Source organism: Pollachius pollachius (genome assembly GCF_949987615.1).
Source record: "Pollachius pollachius genome assembly, chromosome: 1".
Taxonomy (NCBI): Eukaryota; Metazoa; Chordata; class Actinopteri; order Gadiformes; family Gadidae; genus Pollachius; species Pollachius pollachius.
In genome coordinates, this window is record NC_136934.1 from 50,705,692 (window position 1) to 50,728,231 (window position 22,540).

The window sequence follows — 22,540 nt, forward strand, 5'->3', positions numbered from 1 at the left end:
CCTCGGTCAAATGTCTGTGGGAAATAACATCGAGTTTTTGAACGATCGTACATAACAAACTCTGTAGGCGGCGAAGAAGTAAAAGCTGCGTCACGTTTTGAACTACACACTTTTTCCATCTAGTTTCGACTGGGTCTTTCGATTAACGGCACCGACAATCCAGAACCCCAGTGGAAACTAGACGGAAAAAGTGTGTAGTTCAAAATGTGACGCAGCTTTTACTTCTTCGCCTCCTACAGAGTTTGTTATGTACGATCGTTCAAAAGCCCCGTTATTTCCCACAGACGTTTGACCGAGGGAACCGGTAGGCTCGGAGGCGGGACTTATTCTTCAGAGGCCTATTGGCAACACTTTCACTCTCTCACTCTCTCTCACTTTCACTCTCTCACTCTCTCTCTCTCTCTCACTCTCACTCTCTCGTGTGAGGAGGGGGTGGTCAGGGTCTCAGGAGGTCTGTCCTCCATGTCCCCATGTGTCCGTTTGTCTCCCGCCAACGTTTGTGCATGTGGACGTTCAGGCTGTACCCAGAGCTCAGAGGTAGCTCTGTCGCAATTGCAGCCCTGCTCCTCTGACACTTCCTGTCAGCTGTCACCAGGGGACAGGATGTGTAGCGATCCAGAGACGGGCCGCGACGGAGCGGGGGGGGGGGGGGGGGGGCGTCGGCTTAACGAGAGGCCTGGCACTCACCCAAGAGGAGCTGGCGTCTGTGCGTGTCTGCGTCTGTGGTTGAGTGTGTGTTTGTGTGTGTATCAGTGTTTGCTCGTGTGTGTGTGTGTGTGGTTGGGTTCCCCCTCGCGGGCCTGGTCTTGGCAGTGTGATAACGAGAGAGAGAGAGAGAGAGAGAGAGAGAGAGAGAGAGAGAGAGAGAGAGAGAGAGAGAGAGAGAGAGAGAGAGAGAGAGAGAGAGAGAGAGAGAGAGAGAGAGAGAGAGAGAGAGAGAGAGAGAGAGAGAGAGAGAGAGAGAGAGAGAGAGAGAGAGAGAGAGAGAGAGAGAGAGAGAGAGATCAAGCCGAGACATATGGCTGGTGACTGTGAAAGACTCAATATTTACATCAAGGGGAGGGGGAGGGACGGGGGAGGAGGGGAGGGACGGGGGAGGAGGGGGGAGGAGCGACACGAAGGGAGAGAAGGAGCAGCGAGTGCTTCAGGAGAACAGAGAGGAAGAGGAGAGGAGGAGAGCGGAAAGAGAGCGAGGGCGAGAGGACGGAGGAATCCTTTTATTTTCCTCCAGAGGATCACAGTGAGTGTTCGCTTCCGGGGCTAAGCTATGTTGCTAAATGCCACGTGACCATATTTGGCGTTTTCCTGCGGGGGGGACTGAGGTCTCGTGCCGTTCTTCAGGGGCTGAACTCGATGACCTCATAGGAAAAAACAAACTGCAGCTCTCAGACAGGTCGGGTGGATTGATGCATGCATGCAGACACACACACACACACACACACACACACACACACACACACACACACACACACACACACACACACACACACACACACACACACACACACACACACACACACACACACACACACACACACACACACACACACACACACACACACAAACTAGATAGAGAGGGAAGGACAGACTGACTGACCGACTGACAGTTGCTATTCTGTTTGGTAGTTGTGTGTACTTCTTTGGGAGTGTAGTTGTTATTGTGGTTGATAGTTGTGTGTACTTCTTTGGTTCGTATGGATTTTGTTTATTTATGCATGAGCTCTCTTGCAGGGCGGTGCACGTGCACATCATTCACGTGCTAGTCATGTGCTTGCATGTCATGAGGTTCACTGGTTAATCTAAGAGCGTCCCTGCGGCTGTTGTTCAGCCTGTACTTCTCTCTGCAACCAGTGAATAGAATACAGTTGTACTAACATACACTGTTTATAGTTGCGTACAGTATTGCTCAAACTGTTTATACTCTGCCTTATTCCAGCTGTCTCACTGCAGCGTCTAACCCTTTGATGGAGGCAGGGTTTTGATTGGCTCATTCCATCGAATCTTTGTACAAGTGACTCAATCACCAGAACAGACCCTGGCTGTTGTCATGGAGACCAAAGCTGGGTGACATTAGATCTTTTCCATCAGTTGGTCAACGAGACGAGCAGGGCCATGTCTCTGTCGCTCTCATGGTGATGAAGCCTGTGTGTGTGTTGTTTCCACGGTGACGTTGGTTACCGTGGTGATCGCTCCACGGTGACGTTGGTTACCATGGTGACGTTGGCTATCGCGGTGGTCTCCTTGGTGACGTTGGTTACCATGGTGATCTGTCCATGGGGACGTTGGCTATGATGGTGATCTCCATGGGGACGTTGGTTACCATGGTGACGTTGGCTATCACGGTGGTCTCCTTGGTGACGTTGGTTACCATGGTGATCTGTCCATGGGGACGTTGGCCATGATGGTGATCTCCATGGGGACGTTGGTTACCATGGTGATCCCCCCATGGTTGTCATGGTGATAGCCTCTGTCCGTCTGTCTCTCAGTCGTCCTCCCCAAGACCCCGGGGCCCCTGGCTGACGGCAGCGTGGACGCCATGCACCCCCGCCCTGCCGTTGGACGGCCCCCGGGCCAGCGAGGACGCAAGCCGGGCCGCCGGAAAACCAAGCTCCCCGGGCCTTGGGGGCCCAAGGGCCCCGGCGCGCTGGCGGGGGCCCAGAGCGGGCCCCAGGGCAAGGGCCTGGAGCCCATCAAGATCCCCAAGAAGAGAGGCCCCAAGCCCGGCAGCAAGGTGAGCTGGTCCGGCCTGCACCTTGGACCCCCCTGGGATGGGGGACCCCTGGGGGACTCTGGACCACGTAGGGTGGGGGTCCGGTCGGTGGTCCGCCTCCCTGGAGAGAGGAGACCTCGTTAGAGAGGAGACCTCGTTAGAGAGGAGACCTCGTTAGAGGGGAGACCTCGTTAGAGGGGCTGGAACAGCAGAACGCATTATTTAACCAAACATATGATTTAAGACACTGTGTGCAAGTATTTTAAAAAGTGTAAAATAATGTACGTAAGCATGTAATGGAAGTATTTGGTTGTGGGATTTTAAACACATCATGAGGTTTAGTTTATGCGCTGCTCAACGGCATGTTTCAAACTCCACGCTGAACTTCCCTTTCTTCTCTTCCACTCCCTGTCTGTGTCTCTTTCTCTCTCTCTCGTGTTCTCTCTCTCTCTCTCTCTCTCTCTCTCTCTCTCTCTCTCTCTCTCTCTCTCTCTCTCTCTCTCTCTCTCTCTCTCTCTCTCTTTTCCTTCCCCCCATCAGATGGGCTGGGCGAGGAGGCCTGGCTGGTTAGAGGGGTCCATGGTGGGCCCCGGCCGGCCGGTGGTGGGCCCCGGTAGACCCCTGGGTCCCGGGAGGCCCCTAGGCCCGGGCAGACCTAGGGGCCGGCTGCCTGCCAACTGGGCCCAGCGGGTGGCCCTGCAGCAGAACCAGAACCTCCCGGAGCCCATCAAGATCCCAAAGAAGAGGGGGCCCAAACCGGGGAGCAAGGTAGCAGAGCCGTCCTCGCGTCGGATGCTTTTGAATCTCCTTTACAGCTTTTATTTTATAGACCGGCTTTTAACTCATTCTCTTTTGTTTGCATATTTCTTTGTCTGTATTCTGTATTTATTTTTATTTTTTTATTGCGATAATTCTATGTGTAAACCTTGTCTCAGTCAATAAAGGTTGTTATTGTTATTACATTTTACAGTTAGTCATCGAGCCAATCAGAAACTCTCTCTCCCTAACTAACCAATCAGAGCCTCTCTCCCCCTCACCAACCAATCAGAGCTTCCCTCTCCCTAGCCAACCAATCAGAGCTTCCCTCTCCCTAACCAACCAATCAGAACCTCTCTCTCCCTAACCAACCAATTAGAGCCTATCTTCCCCTAACCAACCAATCAGAACCTCTCTCCCCCTCACCAACCAATCAGAGCCTCTCCCTCACCAACCAATCAGAGCTTCCCTCTCCCTAACCAAACCAATCAGAACCTCTCTCCCCCTCACCAACCAATCAGAGCTTCCCTCTCCCTAACCAACCAATCAGAGCCTCTCTCCCCCTCACCAGCCAATCAGAACCTCTCTCTCCCTCACCAGCCAATCAGACCCTCTCCCCCCCTCACCAGCCAATCAGAGCCTCTCTCCTCCTCACCAGCCAATCAGAGCCTCTCTCCCTGTGTTCAGAGGAAGCCGCGGGTGGTCCCCCACGCCACGCCCTCCTCCCCGACCTGCAGCACCCCGGAGCCCGACACCAGCACCGTCCCCCTGGACAACGCCACCATCCCCACCTCGGCACTACAGGCCCCCACAGGTAACACACACACACACACTACAGGCCCCCACAGGTAACACACACACACACACACTACAGGCCCCCACAGGTAACACACACACACACACACTACAGGCCCCCACAGGTAACACACACACACACACTACAGGCCCCCACAGGTAACACACACTACAGGCCCCCACAGGTAACACACACACACACTACAGGCCCCCACAGGTAACACACACTACAGGCCCCCACAGGTAACACACACACACACACTACAGGCCCCCACAGGTAACACACACACACACACACTACAGGCCCCCACAGGTAACACACACTACAGGCCCCCACAGGTAACACACACACACTCAGACACGCACACACACACTACATCCTGCGTTGGTTCTACTCTCCGTTGTTTAACTGTGTTGGTTCTAACCCCCCCAGTGTCTAACCTATCGGTTCTATCCCCCCCCCCCCCCCCAGTGTGCGTGTACCTGAACAAGTTCGGCAAGGTGGGCCCCCACCTGGACCAGCGCCGGGTCCAGCTGCTGCCGGACCACTTCGGGCCGGGCCGGGCCTCGGTGGTGCTGCAGCAGTGCGTCCAGGCCTGCGTGGACGCCGCCCACAACCAGAACACCGTCTTCTGCTGCCTGAAGCCCGGCCACGGGGGGGAGCTCATCTCTGGTAGGCCGGCGCCTGGGGAGAGAGCTGGGCCGTGATTGGTTGCTGCCAGTGACCCGGTTCGTTAATGAACCGAGAAGGCTTTATAGTGGCAATGAACTGCGTCCCTGTCGTCCGTGGTGACACCGTCGCTACCGCGGCGACTACTTCCTGTGCGAGTTGTGCACAGGTAGTGCAGCTTGCGCTAAACGTAAACATAACCCCAAAGAAAAGTGTTCATTCTCACCCCTCAACGCTTCACCAAGCCGTCCAGGCCGTGTCGGATGAGTCCAGTTCTTTGACCCTTTCTGTCCTCTGCCCCTTTGACCCCTGACCCCTTTGACCCCTGACCCCTGCAGCCTACTTCGACCAGCAGCAGCACACGCTGACCCTGCCCACGGTCAGCAGCGTGACCTACGTCCTGCGCTTCCTGGAGAAGCTCTGCCACAACCTGCACTGTGACGCGCTGTTCGGCAGCCAACCGGTGGCCAGGGGCGGGCTGCACTACGAGGGACACGCCCACATGCCAGGTAATAGCCACGCCCACACGCCAGGTAATAGCCACACCCCTTATATGCATTAGCCATTCCCACACGCCAGGTCATAGACACGCCCACACGCCAGGTAATAGCCATGCCCATTCTAGGACATAACCACACCCACACGGCAGGTAATAGACACGCCCACTCTAGGTAATAACCACAAAGGACACGCCCACACACCAGGTAATAACCACACCCACACTCCAGGTAATAGCCACACCCCTATATGTATTAGCCACGCCCACACTCTGTGTAATAGCCACGCCCACTTCAGGTACTAACCACACTCCAGGTGATAGCCAAAACAGACCGACAGGTAATAGCCACACCCCCTCAGGTTAATAACCACACCCACACTTGAGATTAGAGCCACGCCCACACCACACAGTCAATAGCCCCGCCGACTCCAGGTAATAGCCAAGTCCACTCCAGGCAATAACCACGCCCACTCTGGGTAATTAACCATGCCCATTCTAGGTTAGAGCCATTAGAATCGGCTCATCGTGGTTAGAGAAGCACCACTGACGCGTCTGTGTGTGTGTTTGTGTCTGTGCTCCCTGTTACCCAGAGAGGAGGGGCTTCGGGGACGGGCTGCCCAGCGGCCCGGGGCGGGGCATCAAGAGGTTCCTCCACGACGCCTACGCCAGCCCCCCGCCCCACAAGATGGCCAAGGCCCACCGCCAGCCCGCCGACGGTAGGGGCTCCGGGTGTGGTCCTGAACGCCGCTAGCTCAGTGCTAGCTCACTGCTGGCTCAGTCAGCGCTAGCTGATTGTAGTTCACCGCTAACTCACTGCTGGCTCAACACTAGCTCACTGCTAGCTCATTGTAGCTCACTGTTGGCTCAGCGCTAACTCATTGTAGCTCAGTGCTAGCTCATTGTAGCTCACCGCTAGCTCACCGCTAGCTCAAGGCTAGCTCAATGCTAGCTCAACGCTATCCCAACGCTAGCTCACCGCTAGCCCCTGCAGGGTTTTATCTTCATCATTACAACGAGCATATTACGACTTGTACCTCAGTGTAGGTGGAATAACTTCAGTCGTTGTTTACCTGTACAGGTGAGGCCCTGGGGGAGAATGGAGTGGGAGGGGCGGAGCATCTGAAGAAGAGCCCTCTCTCCCCCTCCTCAGCACACCGTTCACCCCCCAAACACGCAGGTAACCCTCCACCTGACCCTTCACCTGTTAGTATCCCTCCACCCGACCCGTAACCTGTTAGTACTAACACACCTCCACAGGTGACCCTTCACCTGTTAGTACTAACACAGGTGACCCTTCACCTGTTAGTACTAACACAGGTGACCCTTCACCTGACCCTAACACAGGTGACCCTTAACCTGTTAGTATGGAGTAACACATGTAACTAGTATTAGAGGAAGTAATACTTCATAATGTCTCGTATTAGTATTAGAGGAAGTACTACTTCATTAGTATTACTTCCACTAAAACTAGTACTAGTGCTAGTGTTAGAGGGAGTAGTACTTGAGTGACGGGTCCTGTCTGCCCCCGGCTCAGGCAGCCAGCGGGACAGCCCGCGGCCCAGCCATCAGGACCCCAGCCTGTGGACGGTGGAGGAGGTCATGCAGTACATCCGCGAGGTGGACCCCGTGCTGGCCCCGCACGCCGACCTCTTCAGGAAGCACGTACGTACACGGGCTGGGCCCTGTATACAAGAGGTACTGATGGGCCCCCCCCCCCCCCCCCCCCCCCAAATTCCCCACGTGGAAGAACGATTGGGGGGGGGGGGGGGCAAAAAGCATTGGCAAACCCAGCTGTAATTTTTTATTTTGAAGCGGCAGGGGGTGTTGTCACAGCTAAATGTAACTAACAAAGTAACTTGTAATCTAACTTAGTTACTTTAAAAATCAAGTAATCAGTAAAGTAACTAAGTTACTATTTTAAGGAGTAACTAGAAATCAGTAATCGGATTACTTTTTCAAGGTAACTGGCAGCACTGGTTGGGCAATATTGTAAAGCGTTTTTTGAGTTACAAATTAGGTTAGAAAAGCGCAGTAGAAATGCAGTCTATTAACCATGCTATTTATGAAACCTGAATCTCAGTAATACTTTCTGGAGATTAAACTAAATAAGGGTACACACTACTTGCTGAGGAATGACGATGAAAGGAGTGTGCTCATGCTACATTTGGCCAGGGAGGTTAAGTCGACTTGTTTTTTACCTGTGTATTTCTGTTTCCTTCTTCCAGGAGATTGACGGCAAAGCCCTCCTGTTGCTGCGCAGCGACATGATGATGAAATACATGGGCCTGAAGCTTGGTCCCGCCCTCAAACTCACCTTCCACATCGACAAGCTCAAGCGCCATTAACAGCCAATCCCGGAGCAGCTTCAAAAGGACTCCGCCCCCTCCCTCCCCTCCCCCTCCCTCTCGTGTTTTGACATTCAGTATTTCATGAAATGCATTCTGGGACGTTGATTGAGACCGTACATGTAGCAAGCGGCACTGTCACACCAAAATTGTACCGCCTACGTAATCCGCGTTCGGCAACGGACAATCGCGTAATGTTTTGAAAGCGGATTACGTAGGCGGTACAATTTTCGCACCCGGTACGATTTTGGTGTGACAGCACCAGCCGACCAGATTTAGTGTTTGACCCCGCCCCCCTCGTTTAACCCCGCCCTCTTCATAAGCTCCGCCCCCAGACCTCATCGAATGAGGACTCATTTGTCGATTGGGACGTCGCTTCCTGCGCTGTTTCAACCGTCGCATTTCGTATTTCAGACGGACTCGAAGAGAAGGTTGTTTGAAATGGGTTTTTAATATTTGTTTTTATCCTGAAAAGAAGCTCTTTTTCAACGTGTGTTGTTAAAATGAAGACCAACACTACGCCGCGGTTAGCTCCCCTTCTGAGGTACTTTTTGTAATGATGAAATCAACTGAGGAGTGGGAAATCGTTTTTATATATAAAAAAAAGAATAGAAATAACATTTATTGGGAAGGTCCCGTCGGACGTGTCTCTCGGTCTTGATGTTGTTTATAATGCCTCGTCTGTCTTTATTTGTACCTTTTTCATTTTTATACGATATTATTAGAGGTCCTGCATTGAACGTGTCTTCATACTCAACATGGTTCAATAAATGTTCAGTAACTCCACCCGCCTGGGCTGCTGCTGTCGTTTATCAAACAGCCACCATCCTGGATGTTATGTTGTAATCTAGTTTTTCCTTCTCAATGATTTGTCGATTCCTGAAATGAACTGATTTGTTTTTTGTCTTTGGATGACAAAATGACAGTTCAAACATTATCCAGTAAAATGAATGATCAAAAATCGATCAATGAATCATCTGCAGAGAAATCCATCAATGGTTAACTGATCTGTGATCGTAGCCTATTGCAGTCAGCTTTAATCCGTGCAATCCTCAAATGTTAAACTTTATTTTTACTTTAAAGTTAACCTTAAATGTAACCTTAATTTTTTTCTTAAGTAATACATATATGTACTAAGTTACTTTTTGTGAAAGCCCAAAAAAAACGACAGAAAGACAAGACACTGCATTTTGAAATAGCAGTTATAGAGAAACTCTTTCTAGTAATGGATAATCTGTGAAATATTGCACACACTCCAACCCAACCACAACACAAATTCAGTCTGACTCAATGTAAGGCTATCGAATTAAAGTTCCCGTTTGCTGCTCATCCGATCGATTAAAGCATAGGCAAGGGCTCGTCCGGGATTTGAACCCGGGACCTCTCGCACCCGAAGCGAGAATCATACCCCTAGACCAACGAGCCGCGATATAAGTGCCCAAACAGCTTGTAAACTCAAAACTTGGCCCGTAAATCTGTTATCTGTAACACTTAACCTATACTCCTACATGTTATCAGTCAGTTATACTGTGATCCATGAATGCTGATATCGTTGTATTTGTAAAATGAAAAACGTGATTATTTAGTTATCAGATTACATCAGGTTACACATGTATTAACAATTATAATATTAATTTAAACAAAATAACCAAACACTCGTTGATCCATCCCTCACAGTGGCAGCGTACACAACGACCACCTCGAAGCATCGTGGAGACTGGGTGAGTTCAATGTTTTATATCCCTTTGGCGGTCTTCCCTTCGTGTTTCACGTTACATTTTAAACCCCGGCCGCACTAAAGCTATATCCCCGCTTAGACCTGTGCGGAGCAGGCGATAAAGCGTGAGGATTTGTTCTGAGATTGTAATGCTGGAGTTCCGCCACCACGGGGCAGCACCGCTTCATATAACCTCTCCTAGACCCTGCTGCCAGTGTTGCCAGATTGGGCTAGATTTCTCCCCAAATTTGGCAACACTGTGCTGCCCTTCCATGGTCACCCAAGCATCGGCCATCTCTCCATCTGTCGGCCTCAGCAGGAGATATCCTGGTGACACACAACCATGACGGAAAATATCCTTTACACCCGACCCCTTTGTTTCACCCTGCTCACCGAATGTTCACATCCTTGTGCCACCGTTCTAAGAATTCAGCCCGTTATGTTTAATATTGTTCATATCACACATGAAGAAGGTGATTCATCTCCACTGAGATGTCATCCAGAACGCTTCTCATTACGGAGGTTCGGTGCGTGATTCTTCTATGATTCCGTTCTATGATTCACATGGTACAGATGAAGACACTGGTCCCGCCCCTCAATAACATCATGTGTCTCACTTCACTGTGAGTTGTGTCCAGGCCTGGGGCTTTTGTCTTGGTCTGTTTTGATGCCACAGTTTCCGTTAAATGTCACATTTTCTTACTGTAATTGTAAGGAGAGGTTTCTCTTGCGCCCTTGGTGATGTCACGGAAGGGTCTGTAGTTTATTGTGTAAAGTCTCACGGTCGCGTTTCAGCCTCTCTTACAGGAAGCCGGGAACTCACTCATTCAAATCACTCACCAGTTTTACTGTGAAAAGGGCAGAGAGTGGGTGTCTGTCTGATATGTTGATAGTCATCACTGGTGTTTCAGTGCTCAGAGAGAGAGAGGAGAGAGAGAGAGAGAGAGAGAGAGAGAGAGAGAGAGAGAGAGAGAGAGAGAGAGAGAGAGAGAGAGAGAGAGAGAGAGAGAGAGAGAGAGAGAGAGAGAGAGAGAGAGAGAGAGAGAGAGAGAGAGAGAGAGAGAGAGAGAGAGAGAGAGAGAGAGAGAGAGAGAGAGAGAGAGAGAGAGAGAGAGAGATGCAGATATAAACCATCTCTTTCCCCATCTGCCTTACCCAAACTAATTCCCAGCATGACCCATGACCGGTCATTGGTGGAGCGGTGAATGGATGCATTAATTCACGTTTACACAGAAGGATAAATTACCCAAAGGGACGAGAAGGGAGTTCAATCACACTGTTGTTCATGTTATACTCTGGTTTATGTTCACCACCGCGTGCTGACGGCTGTAGGTCAAAACACTTACATTTACGTTGATATTGAAGGCATTGGAATACGCTTTCATCCAAAGTGACTTACATAAGTACATTTGTCAAAGGGAAGAGAATCAACAATATATCGCTGTCGGTCCATTAACGATGGTCATAGAACCAAGTGGCAAGCGCTAACAATCTCTAGGGTAACCCATTCCCCGTAGACGACAGAGATAGCTGGGATAAGACGCTGCACAATGCTGAGTAATATGTTTAAGTGGCAGGACGTACAACGGACAGTGAGTGCGCAAGCGGGTGTTTTGAGGCAGCGTTGTGTGTTTGGACAGATGATCAGTGGGTGTCGGTGTTTTCCTGGTATCCTGGTCAGAGCTACTGGACAGGCTTTGTCTCGCCCTCGAGGAACAACCCTACCTGGAAATGTTTACCCCAGAGGTCTCACACACACACACACACACAAGGACGCACACACACGCACGCACAGGCACAGACACGCACACACACAGGTATGCACAGGCACAGGCACGCACACACACACACACACACAGACAAACACAGAGGCATGCATGCACACACACACACACACACACACACCCAAAAGGACAAACTAACACAGACACACTTAAATGCACTCACAAACACGATGACATGTAGGAACACAGACGGGTGCAAACACACTAACGTGTACAAACACACCACACACACACACACACACATTCACAGACACTGACGTGTGCAAACCCAGTCACACACTTACGCAGATACACACACACACATACACACACACAACTACAACAAGGTGCAGACAAACACACACACACTTACACACTAGACCACATCTGTGCTGAGCTCCTCCTCCCTGTTGGAACGTCAACCTGGTCACATGGTCCCCAGGTCACGTGGTACTCAGGTCACATGGTCCCCAGGTAACAACTCTTAGAGGGGGAGGGGACACACACACACGCACACACACATGCACGCTTACGCTCACACACACAGTAGACAAAGGGTAGCAGATGTCCTGACCTAGTTTCCACCAAATCAACCAAAATAACTGTTTATAAATATATATGTGTATATATATACATATATACATGTATATATATACACACACACGCACGCACGCACGCACGCACGCACTCGCACATACACACACACACACATGATACAATGCAAAAGGTAAACTGAACCCCTCGTTCACACACTCCAGACTTCAGTGTCTGGGGGCCCCAGGCCAGTCTCCCAGGCCAGTCTCCCAGGCCGGTCTCCCAGGCCAGTCTCCCAGGCCAGTCCCCCAGGCCAGTCTCCCAGGCCAGTCTCCCAGGCCAGTCTCCCAGGCCAGTCTCCCAGGCCAGTCCCCCAGGCCGGTCTCCCAGGCCAGTCTCCCAGGCCAGTCCCCCAGGCCAGTCCCCCAGGCCAGTCTCCCAGGCCAGTCTCCCAGGCCGGTCTCCCAGGCCAGTCCCCCAGGCCGGTCTCCCAGGCCAGTCTCCCAGGCCAGTCTCCCAGGCCAGTCCCCCAGGCCGGTCTCCCAGGCCAGTCCCCCAGGCCGGTCTCCCAGGCCAGTCTCCCAGGCCAGTCTCCCAGGCCAGTCCCCCAGGCCAGTCTCCCAGGCCAGTCTCCCAGGCCAGTCCCCCAGGCCAGTCCCCCAGGCCGGTCTCCCAGGCCAGTCTCCCAGGCCAGTCTCCCAGGCCAGTCCCCCAGGCCAGTCTCCCAGGCCAGTCTCCCAGGCCAGTCCCCCAGGCCAGTCTCCCAGGCCAGTCTCCCAGGCCGGTCTCCCAGGCCGGTCTCCCAGGCCGGTCCCCCAGGCCGGTCTCCCAGGCCAGTCTCCCCAGCAGCAGAGTCCGTGGTGGGCGGGGGGTCACCCTGCTGGGAGACGTACGGAGGAGACCCCTCTCTCTGGGGACGTTCTCCGCCGACGGCGTGAAATATTCAGCGGCCCAGACACAATGCCGGGTGAGTCAACCTGTTGGGGCTTCACAGGGCAGGATCTATTATTTACGACCACGCCCCCCCTTCACTTCAAAGAGACGGCCGGCCATTCATCCCCGCAGTCAGCGTGTGTGTGTTTGTGTGTGTGTGTGTGTGTATAAATGTGTGTGCGGTGTGTGTGTGTGCGATGTGTTCGTATGTGTGTGCAGTGCGAGTGTGTGCGGTGTGTTTGTGTGTGTATGGTGTTTGCGTGTGTGTGTGAGGTGTGCATTGTGTGTGTGTGTGTGTATGTCTGTGTGTGTGTGCGCAGTGTGCATTGTGTGTGTGTGTGGTGTGTTTGTGTGGGTGTTTTCGGTTTGTGTTTGTGTGTGCGGTTTGTTTGTGTGTGCTTATGTGCGGTGTGTGTGTGTGTTTTTGAGTGTGTTACTGTGTGAGTATTTGTGTGTGTGTGTATGGTGTTTGTGTGTGTGTGTGTGTGTGTGTGAGGTGTGCATTGTGTGTCTGTGTGTATGTGTGTGTGTGTGTGTGCGCAGTGTGCATTGTGTGTGTGTGTGGTGTGTTTGTGTGGGTGTTTTCGGTTTGTGTGTGTGTGTGCGGTGTGTGTGCGGTTTGTTTGTTTGTGTTTATGTGCGGTGTGTGTGTGTGTTTGAGTGTGTTCCTGTGTGAGTATGTGTGTGTGTGTGTTTGAGTGTGTTAGAGTGTGTTACTGTGTGTGTGTGTGTGTGTGTGTGTGTGTGTGTGTGTGTGTGTGTGTTAGAGTGTGTTACTGTGTGTGTGTGTGTGTGTGTTAGAGTGTGTTACTGTGTGTGTGTGCGTGTGTGTGTGTGTTAGAGTGTGTTACTGTGTGTGTGTGTGTGTGTGTGTGTTTTACTGTGTGTGTGTGTGTTAGAGTGTGTTACTGTGTGTGTGTGTGTGTGTGTGTGTGTGTGTGTGTGTGTGTGTGTGTGTGTGTGTGTGTGTGTGTGTGTGTGTGTGTGTGTGTGTGTGTGTGTGTGTGTGTGGGTGGGAGGACAGCGCTTCCAGCCAACCCTCCTCTCCTTTCCTGTCACCTGCCCCAACAAGCCAGCCTAGGCACTTCACCAGCACGCACGTACGGAGCGGGTGTGCACGTACGGAGCGAGTGTGCACGGCTGAGTGAGTGTGCATGGCTGAGTGAGTGTGCACGGCTGGTTGTCCTCATCCTGGTGTGCTTCAGAGAGAGAATGGTTAAGATAAGATAGGATAAGGTAATGGTTGCTAAGATGTCCTCCTGTCTGACAACGGACAGACATGAGGAACTGGCCTTCAGTTATGGGATGGAGTCACCACATGGGTGTGCTTTTGTGTTGCGGTTGTGTGTTATAAATGTGCGTTTGTGCTGAATGGGATTGTGTGTGGTAAGGATGAAATTGTGTGTTTTGTCATTTTGTGTTTTAAAGCGTAGCTGCACTGAACATGTAGAAAGTCATTCCTCATCCTGTCATATTCACACTCACATGGTCCTCTCACCATTCACCTCTTATAGACAGGAAGTGGAGGAGGACAGCCACAGGGGTCCTGGCCAATGGGAGCCCTCCGTCAGCAGGCCAGCTGAGCAGAATCAGGAAGTCCAGTTTGATCTCCTGAACCTTCTGCTGAGAGATCTGCCGTTGGTTCTACTGCTGCTGGGGCTTCACACACACACACACACACACACACACACACACACACACACACACACACACACACACACACACACACACACACACACACATATATACACACACACACACACACCTTAACACACACACACACACAAACAGAAATATGAATGCATGCATGCACACACACAAACAAACACGCGTATGCAAACACATTCACACATACCCCTCTCCCACACGCCTAAGCAGTCACATGGAAACAAAGAGCCGGACACACACGCACAGTCACACACGCACAGAGACACACACACAGACACACACACACACGGAGCACCCTGAGTGTGTGCTGGGCGTGTGATGTCCTCTCATGTGAGTGAACAGAGACGCGTCGGGGCAGGGCTCATAATCAGCTCTCTGTTGTCGATAAATAACTCATTCTGCCGCCATTCATCTGCTCTCCCGCGAGGTTTGTCCCTGTGTTCCCGACCCACTCCCAACTGATCTGCTCCTCTTCCTCCTCTTCCTCCTCTTCCTTTGAGGCTCCCCTGAGACTCCGTGTCCCGTTGGGGGGGGGGGGGGACTTCTCTCCAATCAGGTTTCTAAAACTCTAACCGTGTGTAATCGTCCTGTCTTGAGTGTTCCCCCGGATGTTGTTATGGATTCGGCCCCCGATGTACAGACGTTTCATGCGTTCACATTTCCGTTCCCCGCTCGGGCCTCCAGACATCAGTCAAGTCACATGGTCGCCCCGCGGTCACGTGACCCGCGAGGAGTTCGGCCGAGCCTGTTGTCACGTTTCTGATGCCCGGGTTACCAAGGTTACCAAGGGCGATGAGCGCTAATTGTCCGAGCGTGTACGTGCGTGGGCGTGTGTGAAGGCAGATGCGCGGTTGCTTGTGTGTTTGCATGTGTGCGTATGGCGTGAGATTACTGCTCGCTATAATAACGATGAATTCTACTAACACGATGGCTTTCTGACGATAAGCCAAGATACATTCATGTCTTCATGAGGAATATTCTCCCATAGGCCCTATCAAAAGTCATGCTCATAGAATCTTACTTTAGTCCTAACCGTATCATTAACGTATGTATAAATACATCATTAAACATCATTAAACTTCAAACCATTGCCGTTAATTAAATATCCATCTCTGTTCTGAGCAGCGATACAATATGGATGAATATGTCAATGTATCTCTGAATACTATTGTAAGAGCCATATTTAGTCAATGTCTAGTTTGCATGTTTTGAGTTATTGCTTTGTATTGGATATGGTTATTAAGATTGCAAATTAGCATGGACCCATAAGGATTCCGTAGATTCATCACGGCAGAAGAAGTGACATCGTGCGCGGTAAATACAGAGGAGCCTACGTAGCAACAGTTTATTGAACCTTATTTGAATTTCATGCCTTTGTTTGTTTTGTTCCCAAGTTAAATCAAATTAACTCAAGAGACATATCATTTATGGAGTCAAGCTCATTGCTTCTCTAGGCTTACCCAGTGTGGTGAACATTGCAAAGATAACGCTACAGCTGTCTTTATCTCCTGTGTCAGAGACATGTCATCACTGCAGTGTCTGAATCTGTCCCGTCAGATTCCACTTGTAATATCGTGTTTATATTAGGGAACTTAGAAGTGTAATTTCCACTCTGACACACCAGAAGTTCCACGGTATTTGGGGACTCTTAAACAGCGTAATTTATGTCTTGCGTTTTTGTTCTTTGAGCTCGGGAACACAATTATTGTTTCACTTTTCACACCCTCACACTATTTTCTGACAAATTATTGGTCGATCTGAGAAATCGCTTGCAGAAACAGGAAGGAAATGCAGTCGTTGTGGTCGCGAGAGAGACAGAGAAAAATCTGTCAGAGAGAGAATGAAAGTGAGAGAGAGTGAGAGAGAGACATACGTGCAGTGCAGTGTGTTGATCCACTGTACTACCAACAGTCATAACCCCCCCCCCCTGCACCCTGCCCACCCAAACAGTAACTCATCATAATCAGATTAGCCAGGGTGTGTCTGGGTGTCGTGGAGGTGGAGGAGGAGAAGCTTCCAGGAACACAATCATTCAAACGGTTTCCCTTTTCTGTGACACACGATGGGGAAATATTTTTTCTTCTTTCTTTTGCAACTCCTTATTCCGTTCACAATGTGTTTTGCTTTTGAGGCCTATATATTCTACATGACTAAACAAATTGATTTTAATTTAATTGTATGTTTTTTGGGGGGGGAGAAGAAGAAACCTACAGTTAAATAAAAAATAATTTCTTTACCCCCTTAATTTCAGACGTTTTAACGAATTGAGGGGGGAAAAAAAAGCATTCAAAACAAATGAAGACATTTACACCCGGGCCCGTTGAAGACAAGGGCCCCTACCAGTCCCGCCGGGGGCCCATCGGAGGCCCCTGGCCGACAGGTTGTCGGCGGGTTTCAAACCTGCGGCCTTTAGCTCCGCTCGTTGCCGTGATAATCCGTCTCCCTGCTCGAGTCTCTCCCAGCGACGCCGCAAACACGATCAAACTGGTTCTGGCTGCCTCTATAATAACCGCTAAGAAAGGGATTCAGGCCAAACCGTTTTTATTCTGATGCGGTTCCAGGGAGATGAAATATATTTCGATGCGGTGATAAGATCACTGTACCGACAGAGATATATCACTGTTTCTCATTCTTCTGACAAAGGTACTTATTGTAAGTTCGCTTTGGATAAAAGCGTCTGCTGAACGCCCTGAATGTTAATGTAAACATCGCGGCCGTCCAAACAGCGGCTCGACTCCTGACCTCCTGAACACCTGCTCCTTCGCCTCACGTCTCCCTATGCCGCGTCCACCAGAACCGCAGTTTCCCTGACCTGGAGGTGGTGGATGAGCGGCCCCACCCAGTCCCAACCCCAACCTCCAGAGAGTGATCCCTGACGGCTCTCCCCCCCCCCCCTGCGGGCGGGGCTCCGCAGTTAGAGGGAAGCGGCGGAGTCATCCGCCCAGAGTTGCGTAATCGGCTGCCTTTGTTTTTCCTTCCCCCCTGCGCTGCTCTATCTGCGAGGAGGAGGTAGCAGGCTGTCTGCTCACACCGGGCTGGTAACCCCCACCCCCTCCTCCTCCTCCCCATCAAAGCAGCCTTTCTTCGGCTGGCCTCTCCTCCCCCACCAGGAACCGGCTGGCTTACTGCTCTTTGTCCCTCCTGGAGTGCTGGTCTGGTGTTGTGGTGAGGGCAGGAACACAAGGCCCTGTGTGGGGGCGGGGGGGGGGGAAAGGAAGGAGGCCTGGATGTTTCCAGACGCGAGGAGGACAGAGACTTCTCAGGTGCTTCTTGTTCCCCGGGTTCACTCGCTAGACCCCGTCTCCCTTTGAACCTTCACTACATCAAACCCTGTGTGGAGCAACCAAGCTATATATAAATCTATACATTTAAGATCCTATCTGAACCTTTCAAACGGGCGTCACGGGGAAAGTACCAACGGTAAGAACCTTTTAGACGCAGTCAGCGCCGATGACAGATAAGGTTCACTCCCTCCGGAGTCGCCGCGTCATGTCAGCGCATAAACCGACCTTCTGCACACAAACCTTTTTCTGGGAAATGATGAAGCAGGTATACTGAGCACCCGGGCTTCAGTGGTGTGTGTGTGTGTGTGTGTGCGTGCGTGCCTGTGCGTGTGTCTATAAGCTTTCCAAAAATCATTAATACTCTTATCTGCCTAAACGTCTCCCTCCTCTCCACGCTGGATGGCCCTGACGTCTGCTCCAGGCGGGGTAAGAGCCCACGACTCCGGGGTAAGACCCCGGCACGTAAGCTCTGCCGTACAAAGAAGGTAGGTCGAACGTTCTTCAATCCAGCCCATCTTTATTGATCCTCAAACCCAACCCCCCCCACGCTTTTTCACAAAAAAAAACCCCTCTCCTTTCATGTCTCGACCACAAAAAGGAGGGCGGTGCAAAGAACCAATAAATAAAAAGAGAAGGGCGGGGTTAAGGCGCTACACCTTTTTAAGACAACAGAAACAGTGTAGACAAGTCGGGGGGGGGGGGGGGGGGGGGGGGGGGGGGGGTACAGTACAACAGGGCGTCCGTCCGTACACCATCTTAAGAGACAGACGCCCGGGGTGACCTCTGACCTCCTCGGCCGTCCCCCGTGACGGACGCCAGCGCAACGTACCAGAAGGCCGGCATGGATCAACCAAAAAAAACGACATGAAGAACACAGAGACCCAAACCCGGACCCCCGCCCCCTCCTGACCCCAATTCAATCCCCGCCCAAAATGGAGGCCATGCTCCTGTTGGCGGTCCCGTTGTGAACAGTTTCTCACAGAGTAATAAATAAATAAAGCGGATCTCCTCGCCCGACGGGGGGCGGGGGGGTCCGACCCCCACAGCGTCCTGTTCAGAGGAGCTTCTCAGATCCTCCACGTCGCGTAAAGTTACATTCATGTCCGGGAGCGCGGAGGCGGAGGCGGAGGGGGTCATAATCCAACAGGGGCCCGGGTACGAAAGCCACGCCCCCCACCGACCCGGGGAAAAAACCCGACACGCAGCCCACGCCCCTCCAATCAGCCGTCACGCAGCCCACGCCCCTCCAATCAGCCGTCACGCAGCCCACGCCCCTCCAATCAGCCGTCACGCGGACAAGCCTCGACCAATCCCCGACCTCGGAGCCATCCTTCTCCCGCTCGTAAAGTTCCCGGTCGTCGCCCGTGGCGCGGCGGCGGCGGCGGCGGCGTCGTCCACCGCCTCCTCCTCTTCCTCCTCCTCCTCCTCTTCCTCAGCAGCTCACCGTGCTCGGGTGCTGTTTGCTCACAAAGTCCGCCAGGAAGTCGAACTCGTTCTGTCCCAGGAAGAGCTCGGGCAGCTCCTGCACGCGGTCCAGACCCAGCTCCATGACCAGCGCCGTCAGCACCTCCTCGTCGATCATGTCGGCGTCCATCCCGTTCAGCGCCAGCGCCGGCCCCGCCATGTGCTGCATGCTGGCCAGCTGGGCGGGGCTCATGCGGTAGGGGGCCCCGGGGCCCGGGTGGCCCCCGGCCATGGGCCCCAGAGGGTGCCCGTGGTACTGCGTGTTCAGTTTCTGCAGCTGCATGCTCGCCATCAGCTGCTGGGACGTCAGCCCGCCGCCCCCGTTCACAAACTGTTGCTGGGGCTGCTGCTGTTGTTGTTGTTGTTGTTGTTGTTGCTGGTGATGGGGGTGGGGGTGAGGGTGGGGGTGCTGTGCTTGCTGTGGGTGTGGCGCTTGCTGCTGCTGTTGTTGTTGTTGTTGTTGTTGTTGTTGTTGTTGTTGTTGTTGTTGTTGTTGTTGTTGGTGCTGTTGCGGGTGCATGTGGTGCTGCTGAGGGTGCTGTTGTTGTTGTTGTTGTGGGTGCTGCTGCTGCTGAGAGTACATCATGGCCGCCGAGGCCATGGGGTGGTGCCCCATCTGCCCCGGCGCCCCCATGGCCTGCTGCCGCTGCCTCATGGCCGCCTCCATGCTGGCCTGGGTGGGCGCCCCCCCGTAGTGCATCATGGGGCCGTTGGGCATGGCCCTCATGGGCTGCTGCTGGGGGACGCCGTGCTGCTGGTGCCCGCCGCCGTTCATGCCCATCCGGTAGCCGTGGAGACCGCCCCCGGGCTGCCCGTGGTTCATGGGCATCATGAGGTGGTCCGCCATGTCTCCCTTCTGACCGGAGGAGAGGGGGAGACCGGCGTTAGTAAGAGAGACACTTCGTTCAAATACGTCATTACAGTCGGGGTCGGGGGGGGGGGGGGGGGAGTCGCACGTGAGCGAGAGGGACGGTGGTGGCGGTGGCAGTGACGTCATGGTTCGGCGGTGCCGGTCTGGTGTGTGTGTGTGTGTGTGTGTGTGTGTGTGTGTGAACAAGGCGAGGGCTGCACCGATACAACGGTACATGTGACCGTGTTGTGTTGTGTTAAAATGCCCGGCAGGGGAGTATGCTACCGCTGCACAACTAACGCCCGTCGCGTAAACGTGAACCCTTAACGTTGCACAATATTCCGTGCTCGTTCGTTATCCTTGGAACAGGTTTAAAAGCGTGATAAATAAATAAATTTAAAAAAACAGCTGTGTCGTTACTATTCTCCCTCCGGTAACGGCACCGCGGTGCTCCCTGCAGCTTGCATGGTTGCGCCATCCTGTTACAATGTTTTTCAGAAGAATCAACCAGAACGCCGTTTTGTGTTTCTTATCCGCCTGCCCGTATCCTCTGCAGCCTTTAGTCGCTTGCTGAATTACATGCAGACATTATTATTTACGATGAGGGACCCATTGAGCCCCGTGGTTCACGCCGCGACCAGCTCCATTTAAACAAGACAATCGGATATAATTCATAATGCATAAGACACCGTTTAAAACCCCATCCGTGTCGCTTGTCAGGTGAGCGAGAAAACCTACACACTCGGGTCCATTTTACGCACGTATGGGTGCAACAAAGAGACACATTGACATCATGCAACATCTCCCCAGCAGCACACCAACAGATCACCTCGTTTCCCACAACGTGTTAAAAACACAAAACCACAAACGGCTTTGTGGTTCCCACTGCCGACGTCCACCACCACCGCGTTATCCGTGCGCACCCACCCTGGAAGACGAGCAGGCTGGCGACTGTTCTCGGATCCTCTCGCTTTTAAACAAGGGGACGCAAACAATGGAGAATCAGCAGCCACCCGTGCTGACCACAAACCACAGCTTCTCCCTTCGAACCAACCGGAGAACCGAACCCCCTCCCACTCACCCTGGATCCGCGCTGATGTGGACAAAGTTCCGCGACTCCGCTCCGTGGACGTGGTAGTGTTCCAGGGGGTGATGCGAGGCGAGGCTCCTCCGGGTTACAATGCGTCTTCACCGGGGTTACGCTTCATGCTCCGGCAGGGACGCTGCACAAAGACTGCCGCATCAGATCTTGAAACGACTGCCTGTTTTCTGGGTCAACTCAGGGATTATGTACATGTAAAAAGCTGAGGGAGAGGTGGAGCTACGGGCTGCCTCTTCTTTGTTCCTATTGGCCCTACTTAGTAAAGTTGTGCAGAGAGGGAGAGGGCTGGGGAGAGAGAGAGGGCTGGGGAGAGAGAGAGAGTGAGAGAGCTTGCGAGAGAAAAGGAGCCAGTCCATTTAAATACGAATTAGGCATATGATCTTTATTTGGGAATCACGGTTACACACTTGTTCATGCCCATCTAAAACGGATTAACTATATCTATTTTTATATATGGATATAGTTTATCATTTTATATATATATATATAAACGCACATAGATGGATTTATAGATAGAAAGGTGGATAGATAGATTTATATATAGATATATTTATAGATAGATTAACAGATTTATAGATAGGGAGATAGATAGATATAAAGAAAGATAGACCGACAGATTGATTTATAGTTCGATTTAGATATGTCAATATTTACACATAACCTAAATTGTTTCTCATGGACGTGTCATTTTGAGTGTGTGTGTGTGTGTGTGTGTGTGCGTGCACGCCTGTGTGCATGCATGTGTGTGCGTGAGTGCATGCGTTGTGCACGCTGGTCTCCACATCGCGGCTCCACGGTACATGTGACTTGGCCGTCTGCTGTGCCCGCCTGGGAGGGAGGGAGGGAGGGGTGAGGCAGGGAGGGCTGGGGGAGAGGGGGGGGGGAGGAATGCGTGCTATTCTCGGCCAGCCTCGTTCTGCAGCATGTGGCTCCTACAGCATGCATGACTCTATTTATCTCCAGCTCCCAGATTAGTGCGTCTCTCCGCGTTCATCAAAGTGCTCGCTCTGTACTGGAGCACTCATGTGGCTCTCTGTCATCTGGAGTCGGGACTTGTAACTAGTCCTGTCGTTGTGAGTTTGTATATGTGTGTGTGTGTGATTGTGTGTGTGTGTTTGTGTGTGTGTGTGTGTGTGTGTTTGTGTCTCTGTGGACCTATCTTTGGTGTGTCATGCTTCAGTGTCCTTGTGGAGCTACTGTTGTTCATGTTTATCTCAAAGGCTTTTAATTTGTACACCAGACACTTAAGTAAGCCTGATAGTTTGAAACTAGTTATTGTTTACCGTCCAGGTTTAAACGTTGACCTCTGGTTTGGGAGTCAGCGTCTCCGCAGGTTTAGGTTGGTTCTCTCGTTTAAAGTCTGCGTGTGTGTCTTCCTATCTCGTCTTTAAGTGATTGTTTACGTCTGGTGTTAATGAGTGTGTGTGTGTGTGTGTGTGTGTGTAGTTTT

At 52.0% G+C, this 22,540-nt stretch overlaps 2 protein-coding genes across 4 annotated transcripts in view; one reads left to right on the forward strand and one right to left on the reverse strand.

Moving 5' to 3' along the window:
- The window catches only part of LOC307070713 (polycomb protein SCMH1), a 14,495-nt gene extending 5,954 nt beyond the window's left edge, over window positions 1-8,541 (forward strand). For all 3 annotated transcript variants that reach the window (XM_079729320.1, XM_079729322.1, XM_079729321.1), the window contains 9 exons: window positions 2,487-2,731; window positions 3,251-3,478; window positions 4,154-4,280; window positions 4,734-4,934; window positions 5,270-5,440; window positions 6,021-6,146; window positions 6,509-6,607; window positions 6,965-7,092; window positions 7,656-8,541. In XM_079729320.1, the coding sequence (XP_079585446.1) occupies window positions 2,487-2,731; window positions 3,251-3,478; window positions 4,154-4,280; window positions 4,734-4,934; window positions 5,270-5,440; window positions 6,021-6,146; window positions 6,509-6,607; window positions 6,965-7,092; window positions 7,656-7,775 (1,445 nt within the window). In that variant the 3' untranslated portion in view covers window positions 7,776-8,541. The remainder of the gene's footprint in view (window positions 1-2,486; window positions 2,732-3,250; window positions 3,479-4,153; window positions 4,281-4,733; window positions 4,935-5,269; window positions 5,441-6,020; window positions 6,147-6,508; window positions 6,608-6,964; window positions 7,093-7,655) is intronic.
- A 9,851-nt stretch (window positions 8,542-18,392) lies between these two features.
- Window positions 18,393-21,241, reverse strand: cited4b (Cbp/p300-interacting transactivator, with Glu/Asp-rich carboxy-terminal domain, 4b). Its single transcript, XM_079742623.1, has 2 exons — window positions 21,070-21,241; window positions 18,393-19,994 (listed from the first exon to the last, which is right to left on the reverse strand). Exon 2 carries the CDS (start codon window positions 19,983-19,985, stop codon window positions 19,107-19,109), a length of 879 nt encoding a protein of 292 aa, XP_079598749.1. The 5' UTR covers window positions 19,986-19,994; window positions 21,070-21,241; the 3' UTR covers window positions 18,393-19,106.
- Between the last annotated feature and the right edge of the window lie 1,299 nt (window positions 21,242-22,540).